At 36.5% G+C, this 9807-nt stretch overlaps 1 protein-coding gene across 1 annotated transcript in view; it reads left to right on the top strand.

The window, feature by feature from the left end:
• The window catches only part of TEX15 (testis expressed 15, meiosis and synapsis associated), a gene marked incomplete at its 5' end in the record, with an annotated part of 49618 nt that extends 42650 nt beyond the window's left edge, over positions 1-6968 (top strand). Inside the window, 2 exons of the mRNA XM_081318910.1 lie at positions 3067-3128; positions 5117-6968. Of these exons, the coding sequence (XP_081175036.1) occupies positions 3067-3128; positions 5117-6173 (1119 nt within the window). The 3' untranslated portion in view covers positions 6174-6968. The remainder of the gene's footprint in view (positions 1-3066; positions 3129-5116) is intronic.
• Between the last annotated feature and the right edge of the window lie 2839 nt (positions 6969-9807).

Here is a 9807-nt window from a genome sequence, read left to right as displayed (position 1 = left end):
AATAGTACAGGTAGTCCTCAATGTACAATAGTTCATTTAGTGATTGTTCAAAGTTACAACAGTACTAAAAAAAAGTGACTTACCGGTAAGCCATTTTTCACACTTACGACCATTGCAGCATCCCCATGACCCAAATTCAGAGGCAACTGACTCATATTTATGATAGTTGCAGTGTCTTAGGACCATGTGATCACCTTCTGCACCCTTACGACAAGCCAAGTCAATGGGGAAGCCAGATTCACTTAACAACTGTATTACTAACTTAACAACTGCAATGATTCACTTAGCAGTTGGGCAAGAAAAATCATAACAGGGAGCAAAACTCGTTTTATTGTCTAACTTAACAACAGAAACTTTGGGCTCAATTGTGGTTGTAGGTTGAGGACTACCTGTATATGGATTTGATTTTAAACCACCAGATGATTTTTCATTTAATTTTGCGAAAGTAAAATGTTTTAAGTCTCCAAAGTTTGCTTTAATAACTCTTAGACTAGAATTAATTCATTGTGTGATTAGTGATATACAGATTGAAATAAACCATTCCCAGAATGTTTGGGGATGCACATCACAGCACTTCCTTCCAACTTTCTTCTCCAGGGCCCTAGGTCTTGTTTTACGGCAGAGAAAGAAATGGAAAGAAAATCCCTCAAGTATTGACAGAGCAACTGCTTGTCATTAGAAATGGAGGCATAACTACATCACTCTAGCAGTTGCATCTGACGTGGAAAAAGATTGAGTCAGACCCTATCCTTTCAGTACTCGTGACTTTTCAAGATAGTGAGCTATTAAAGAAAATTATGGAAAACCTGCTGTCCTTGTTCCTTGTTGCTTGTAAACTGCTTTATTGGAATGCTGGAGCTCTTGTAATTAGATTGCATAAACTCAGTGTTCCCTTATCTGCAGCTGCTGCTTTTTCAGTAATGCTACTCTTTCTATTAAGCATTGTGAAAGCTACTATCCGCATATTCAGGACACTTTCGAATTCATGTATATTTTGCTAGTAAGCTGCTTTGCTAACAAGAAGTTGCAGGAAGATTGTTGCGAAGAGTGAATACAAGTCTACTTTTTTATCATTTCAGCCAATATGGACATTGTTGGAAAGGAAATAAAACATGTAACTAATGATGGAATGTTATTAGTTTCTGTTATTTATATCTTGCCTTTAAATCATATGGCCTCATTAGTCTCATACTGAGATTTCCATGTAACTCATTATGTAATTAAAAAAAATTGCATTCAGTAAAAACAGACGCGGTGGCTCAGTGGGTTAGGACGCTGAGCTTGTCGATTAGAAGGTCGGCAGTTTGGCGGGTCGAATCCCGAGTGCCGCGTAACAGAGTGAGTGCCTGTTACTCGTCCCAGCTTCTGCCAACCTAGCAGTTCAAAAGCACGTAAAAATGCAAGTAGAAAAATAGGGACCACTACGGTGGGAAGGTAACAGCGTTCCGTGCGCCTTTGGCGTCTAGTCATGCCGGCCACATGACCACGGAGACGTCCTCGGACAAGCGCTGGCTCTTCGGCTTTGAAACGGAGATGAGCACCGGCCCCTAGAGTTGGAAACGACTAGCACGCATGTGCGGGGGAACCTTTACCGTTACCTTTTAAAAACAGATAATATAAGCAAATTTGAACCAAGAATCAGTATAATGGTTAAGGCATCAGTCTAGAAAGCAGGAGACCATAAGTTCAAGTCCGACCTTAGTCAGGAAAGTCAAATGTGTGACTTTGGGGCCAGTCACTCACTCTCAACCTAACCCACCTCATAGGGTTGTTATGGGGAAAATAGGAGGAGGAAGGTTTGTTGGATACGGGTTATTTGAGTTATTTGTAAAAATAAAGGCAGGATACAAATAAATATCCAGGTAAAGCAATGAAACCTAAAAGATTAGTTGTGTATGGAAGTTCTAACTTTACCAAAATGAACTATAGTTAGGATCCCCAAAGTATCATGTCATGGCCTATTGAACAAAGTCTGTGATTATTGCAGTAGGCAAGCAAAGATTGTCCTATTATCCGTACAATATTCCTAATCACTGTTGATTTCCCTGATAATGCCTGAGTTTTTTTGAATTGGAGCACTGAAACCAGTGAAGTGAGAAAAATGATTCTTTAGAACAGAGATGGACAAGTTTCAGATTTTTAAGATTGTACTACCGGTAGGTACACTGGATGGAAAAATTGGATTATATTTTGTTATCATTATTTCTGCTTAACAACAGTACAGAATAAAAAATATTTAAAATATTTTAAAGCATACAGTCTACTAGTAAACCTACACACCTTGCCTAAATTCTTGCCTTATATAACTTGAAAATACTGTCTTGAGATTATGAGAAATTCTTTCTTAGTTCTATCTCTGATATGCCTTCCAGAGGTATCAAGCTACATCCATATTTTTCAGAATGGCAGTTTTGGAAGTTTGAAGATTGATACACACTTTTTGTTCCTTCTTTTTTCTCTCAACAATTCTACACATTCCTTGAAATAAGTTATGTGGATTTCTTTGTTTTGACATAACTGATGTTAGACCTACAATTACCGTACTAAGAATGGCTCCCAATAGTCTCTGTGAAGTGAAAAGCTTTGTAGTGGCTTTATTTTCAGTTACATAGGTTTCTTGTTATAATTTATTCCCACTATCTTTTACTGGCTTTATTTGCATCCATATGTCTCATATGCACAGATTTTCTTAATTGTCCTGTCCCTGGAAATAGTACTGCCAACACTCTATACAGACATACTGTATGTTAATATCAATTTCTTACCCTGAATATCTTTCCCAAGGTTGAGACCCTAGAATATATTTTTTATTTTATTAATTTTATATCAATGCTTCCTTTTACTTATGACACAACTTGGAATTTCCTTAATCAATATCTCCAATTATTACAGCTTTTATATTAAAGAACTTGTTAATTGCTGTGAAGATGCATTATTGCAACTCCAGGAAAAAATGAAAGGTACAAACTTTATTTTGCAACACAAGCGTATGCAGAGCATTGGTAAAGAAAACAAAAACACATACCATACTTAATTCAGTTTATATTGCTATTTTTAACCTCTTAGGTAGCTGCTTCATTGATGACAACTACCAAGATAGATGAAAAGGAAGCCAAGAGAAACATGAGGTATATATAAGAAGCATAAACATTGATTTAATAGAAAAAAACCACCTAATGCATTTGTTTACAACTTTTATTATTTCACTTTTAAAATTCTGTTCAAAAAATGTGCTTGGATAAGACTGGGGTCTAACAATACATCAGTAGATTTTTCTTCTTGCTGCAGCCTTTTTCTCTCCACCCCCCATTTGCATGGGAATATAACTTGCCAGTTTGATTGAGGAATGCAGTTTCATTAGTGAAAATTGCATTGTACTAGGAATCTTGCTAGTAGTTCCCAATAAGTTATTTTAGTAACATAAATGGATGATTCACAAATATATGCCAGATGGCTGGAGGAGAAAATAAAGAGAGGTTACTGACATTCTGTGTTAAGACATTCCACCATTTAAAACATACAGCAAGTAGATCTTTCATTTTAAAACTCTCATTTAGGATTTTTCCCCCCAAATTTTATCGTTATTGTGCAACTTTAAATATCCTTTATTTTGGGGGTGACATGTTTAAACATGTGGCTAATAGCAAACTTGGCAATATTTATGATTCTCTTTGAATCTAATTTAAAAGCCAGTTCTAGAGCTAAAATAATCTTCAATCCTCTCAATAATGGCTTACACTGCAGAAAATCAATCTGTTTTAACTTCTTGATGGTGTTCACTGACATCAACCATAGTGCTGATATCCCTGAACATTGAGCAATGTCCATTAAAATTTGTGTGATGCCATAAAAAAATAAGCCCCTAAGTCTGGACTGATGCTCATGGTTTGGCTTTTTGAAATCCTCCATGGTTCCATTCCATTTTGTCTCCTTTATCAAATCTAGATTAAGCCTCTGGAATGTAGCCACAAATTTGGAATATGGTATCAGCAATCTGTATCCTTCATCTCTCCTTCTCAGGAGCTTCCAGAGAAGCAGTGGGGAAATTAAATCATTACCTGGAAGCAGTGAAGTATTAGAAAAATGCTTATAAATAAATTAAACCTAATCCTAAAAATGTGTAGGCAATGCTTGGTTGCTGTCTGTCAAGATATTATGTACATGGAGATTCTCAGTCATCCAGGTCTTGGTTGTCCCAAAGGTGCTTTCAAAAAGGCAATTGGACTTTCTTGATTTTTCCTGAAGACTCAACACTCCAGAGTGTTAACAACTGGCTGACTGCAAACAGTATCAATCCTTTTCATTCCCCACCAGTTAGTTAGAATTGAAGAAGCTTCTTGTATGAAAACTGAAATGTCTTCAAGAAAAATCAAGGAGGTCCAGTTGCCTTTTTGAAAGTACTTTTGGGTCAAGGCATTATGTTATACCATATGCAGAGTTTATTCTCTTAAGAGCTAGGGTTTCTGCTTGGTTTTATTGTTGAACAATGTGGGTAAGCCAGCAGTGCTGTGTTTTGCAGTCTTGGCTACTTTATTATCTTCATGAAAAGAAACAGAACAGGGTGCTGTACAAATAATCTGATCATACTGAAGTTTGTTTACTCTTCTGTTTTCTGTATGGAGTTCTATATTGTAGAGAGAAATTTCAGGATGCAGAATGAAATCTACTGTATTGATCACGGTGTGCCAGTATTGTATATTGATTGCTCTCTTTTTCCACAAACCAGCTCAAGGGAAGTGTTCACACAACTAATTTAAAACGTAATTTGTTTAACATAATGTGTGAATTCAGTCAGTAAAGTTTGCTACATGTATGAGTCTTAGATTTTGATATTTATAGTCAATATTTTAAAAAGCTATTTATATAGGCCTGATCTGCAAAACCTTAATGCCTCATACTGGGTTCATAAATATAAAGACAGCAGTTTTAATGAATTCCAGAAAACCCTATGGTTTTAATGTGTTGTAGTGAATTCTTTTCTTCACAGCACTTCTGAGACATTTGGAGAATTGAGAAGCTGATTTTACGGTGAAGGATATTTTAACATTCCACCCTTTTGATATTGTAAAAATTACTTCAAAGGTTGTAGGAAATTAATCTGATGTTTGTTTTGCAGAAACAATGGAAAGTGTAATTCCTCAGAAGGTGAAGGACCACAATTAAGAACTCCACTGGAAACCCAGTATAGAAACAATAGGAATTTGAGAGAGAGAACACCAATCACATTTTCACAGTTAAAAGCTGCTTATCCCTATGAACATATTCATGCTTCACCAAATACCTCAGAACTCAAATTCAATAATGCAGATGCATTACCGATTCAGCAAAATTTGCAAGATCTAAACAATGTCAAAGAGGGAAGAAAAACCAATCAGAATGCAAAGGAACATGTTGAATATTTTTCTTCCTGTAGTGATATAAATAAATGCATGTCTGTATCTCCAGTGAAAGTTCAGAGATCTGAAGAAGCTATTAGCTCAGTGGAAAAATTAGGTGAAGGTGATTTTCTACTGGCCAGAAAAAATGCACAGCAAAACTTAAAATCAGGTGTTTTTGAAAATTATTCAAATGTAGAGTCTAAGGGCCGCGTAGGCATTAGTTTATCTCTAGACAATAGTGCAAATAACGAAACATCTGAAATTCCCAAATACCCATCTCCATATAATTCAGAATCCTCAATGGTGACAGAATTAAATAAATCCATGGAACAGCAAAGTTTCCAGTCCGAACCTCCTTTCAGTGACAATATCCAAAATTGTGGTGAGTGGTCTACTATTAGTCAAAATGAGTATTTTGAGGGAACTTCTATGCACATTTATAGGACTGTCTGTCCTTACTATTCTTGGTACTTCTGTCAAACTAGTAATTCCCACTTAGTAACTCAGACTTACCAAGAATTGAATTCCTATGAAATATATCCATTAAATCCTGCAGTGTCTGCAACTGCATGTATGGTGAATACTGCATACTCCAGTAGGTTTCATACAGAGACCATTAGTCACTTTGGTGTTAGAGAATCGCAAAGTTTTAACATTGCACAGGTCCATCCAATGCATGGGTACTTCAGTTCTATAGCAGCTTATCCATACAGTTATCATCAGCAAACATGGTATGAACAAACTTGGCCTTTGTCACACGCTGTTTTTCCATATCCTTCCAATATTGGTTTGTGAAACAATGCCATTTCAATAACTATTAAATCACCAATATTCCTGGAGGTGATATTTTTGGAATGAGAGTTAATGATTGTCAGCATTTTTTTGTCTGGCAAAGATAAAATCCAGTTAGGTTGTTATGACACAGGGATGGCAAATTGGTTTTGAGCTTTTTAGGTTTCTTACACAGTAGCACAGCCATGACTGTATAGAAGAAATAATACCAATATATTAGTTAAATTTATTTTTCGCCTATCTCGCCATGTAGCTATTCTAGGTAGCTTAACAATAAAAAGGAAGAAATGAAAAGAGTGTAAACAGAAATAAAATAGAACAATAAAATAATCAATGAAATAACAATGGGTATACAACAGTATGGTAACTAATATATGCTGACAAGGACCATTTCCCAGCAATTATTTCAAAGCCACACAAGCCTTATTTATCAGTCTTCAACTAGGAAGTGCCATTAGATACTTCCAGTTTACTATTCTGAATTCATCTTGCAATGTTAATAAAGCATTTGCAGGGGGGAAAAACTAATTATAGACTTCTTGATTCTTCTGCTACAGTACTTTGCTTTACTTACTTGTGTTTAACCTTCTTTCCATAAATCAGAAAAAAATGCTGATCTGGGAGAGTAGCCTGATAAGTAGTTAAGAGAAAAAAAATATCTACACCCATCATGTTTATTCCATCTCAGTAATACAGGCTTGGAATGCTACATATTTACTAATGTAGCACATATTTCTGCTCTAAAATCAATCCCTGTGTCTCTTTAATGTAAAAGTGATGTAATAAATCACCCTCAACTGCCTGATGAAATTTGTCTCATTTGTTATAAGAAAAATTGCAAATGGTCTTTAATTTGCTTAACTAAAATATTAGCCATAGGATGAGCAGATAAACATAGAAATGAAGGCAGAATCTAGCATTAAGAGTGTCTGTTTTACACTGAAATGCTTGCAGAATCATTGAAGAATTTTGTGTAATACAAATGACAATGTGGAAATTACCAGTATACTTGAAAAGGCAAAACAAAAAGGAAATGATTTAGAAATAGGTGAACCTCAGAAGACATAAAAGATAAAGGTATCCCTGCAGAATTTACACCACTAGTTGTAGGGGGTGAGCTCATCTCTGTTTCTTAAGCCATTGAGCCAGTGCTATTTGAAAATGTTTCCATAATCTTGTGGCCAGCAAGACGTCATGCTGCAATATGAAACATGGAACGTTATCTTCCAACCAAAGTGGTATCTTTATCTACTTGCATTTACATTCTTTTGAACTACCAGATTGACAGGAGCTGAGGGAAGTGACAGGAGCTCAACCCATCACACAGTGGTAGGACTCGAAACTGCCAAAGTATAGACCTTTTCCAGTGTCTTTTAAGCCATTATGCCTCCCTTTCAGAAGAGAGAGAAGTAGAATTACACATGGCATGAATTAAATTACAAGTGTGGACCATATTCATTATACAACTGTACAACAGAAAAAAGGTTTGTGAGAATGCAGTGAGAATAAATAACATCACTTAACATTCATATTTTTCCTTTATTTTCAAAGATTTAACAGTGGACATTCTTTTTGTTTTGAATTAAATCTTTTTTTAGGACAATCTTTCTTTCCAATATTTTGAATAGTCTGTGAAATGCTTACTTAGATCTTTGATAAGACTTGTCACCTATTATTTCAGATAAGACTGCTAGTAAAAACTTTTAAGAGAAAGTCAAACCCATGAATGTTTCATTACCGTATGGTACAAGTGTTGTTGTTAGTTGCAAAGTCGTGTCCAACCCATTGCGACCCCATGGACAATGTTCCTCCAGGACTTCCTGTCCTCTACCATCTTCTGGAGTCCATTTAAGCTCACGCCTACTGCTTCAGTGGCTCCATCCAGCCACCTCATTCTCTGTCGTCCTCTTCTATTGCCCTCAATCTTTCCCAGCATTAGGCTCTTCTCCAGTGAGTCCTTCCTTCTCATCAGGTGGCCAAAGTATTTGAGTTTCAACTTCAGGATCTGGCCTTCTAAATAGCAGTCAGGGTTGATCTCCTCTAGGACTGACCGGTTTGGAGTCTTCTCCAGCACCATAGTTCAAAGGCCTCAATTCTTTGGCACTCAGCCTTTCTTATGGTCCAACTTTCACAGCCATACATTGCAACTCTTTGAGCTATGTGGCCTGGACTGAGGGGTTTTAATGATTTTAAATTGTGATTTTGACTTTTTGGGGCTATACTTAATTTTATTTTAATTTTATATTGTATTGTTTTTAAATTCTGCCCTGTAAACCGCCCTGAGTCCTTCGGGAATAGGGCAGTATATAAACCGAATAAATAAATAAATAATAAATAAATAAACTGGGAAGACCATAGCCTTGACTATACACACTTTTGTTGGCAGGGCGATGTCTCTGCTTTTTAGTGTGCTGTCTAGAGTTGCCATGGCTTTCCTCCCCAGGAGCAAGCGTCTTTTAATTTCTTGGCTGCAGTCCCCGTCTGCAGTGATCTTGGAGCACAGGAAAATAAAATCTGCCACTACCTCCATTTCTTCCCCATCTATTTGCCAGGAATTGAGAGGGCCGGATGCCATGATCTTGGTTTTCTTAATGTTAAGTTTCAAATGGTACAAGTAGTCCATGTATTATCATGGCAACTGGAACAAAATTGCCATTGCCAAGTGATGTATTTGCTAAATAAATAAAACTTCTGATTAGCAAGCTGAATGGCATGCCTCTGGCTTGAAACGTTTCAAAGAAAGCTCATGAAACATGAGTAAGTTATACAAGTAGGTGCTATACATTTTGATCCTGGGCCTGGTATTCAATATTTTCATTAATTACTTGAAGAGGTGCTTATCAAAGTTGTAAATGGCCCCAAACTGGCTGGAATGTGAAATTATCCTAATAAAGTTGTAAGCAACACCGTATTTTTGTTTGTTTCTGTTTAGGAAAAAGAAATTTGAATGAGCATAGGTTGGAATCAACCTGGTTAAGTACATCTGAAAATTTTTAGTTGATAACAAAAATAATACAAATCAGCACTGTGGCATTACTACTAAAAAGCTAAGTTGAGCCTGACTCCTAGTGGCATCAATAATACATTAATGTAGATTTTAGGATAATATTTATTGCTTTCTACCGATGTGTTTTTGAACCGTGTCGACCTAAATCTTTTCTGATGAACTTCTCTCCAAGTATTAATTAGTTCACATCCAATTAATTAACAGAATTTGCAATATGGAAAACATGCTTTAAAATACAAAAGACACTACAATGAATCTTCGGGAGAGGTGGGATGCCTTCAAACAGAATTAGGTACTGTATGCTGCTAAAACTTGAAAACAAATTCAGATTTCCTGAGGTCGAGACAAAGCTATTACTTTTACTTTCTATTTCCCCTTTGTTCCTACTGCTATATAATAGGGGTGCTTATGCTTCAGAAACTAGTTGGATGAACTGCTCGGGTAGCATAGTTGGACCCAGTTAATACCTAAATTACTAACAAACCGGCTATTTTAGCCCGGCCTCCGGTCCCCGAAAAACTTCCCCCCACGTTTCCTTCTACCGAGCAGGCGGGCCGCTCGGCTCGAAAGTTCTATCGGGGTCTTCAAACTCGGCCCTTTTATGACTCGTGGACTTCAACTCCCAGAATT

The sequence above is a fragment of the Vipera berus genome (genome assembly GCF_964194415.1).
Source record: "Vipera berus genome assembly, chromosome: 2".
NCBI lineage: Eukaryota > Metazoa > Chordata > Lepidosauria > Squamata > Viperidae > Vipera > Vipera berus.
The sequence above is the reverse complement of the archived record's forward strand: the minus strand, read 5'-3'. Positions and strand labels throughout refer to the sequence as shown.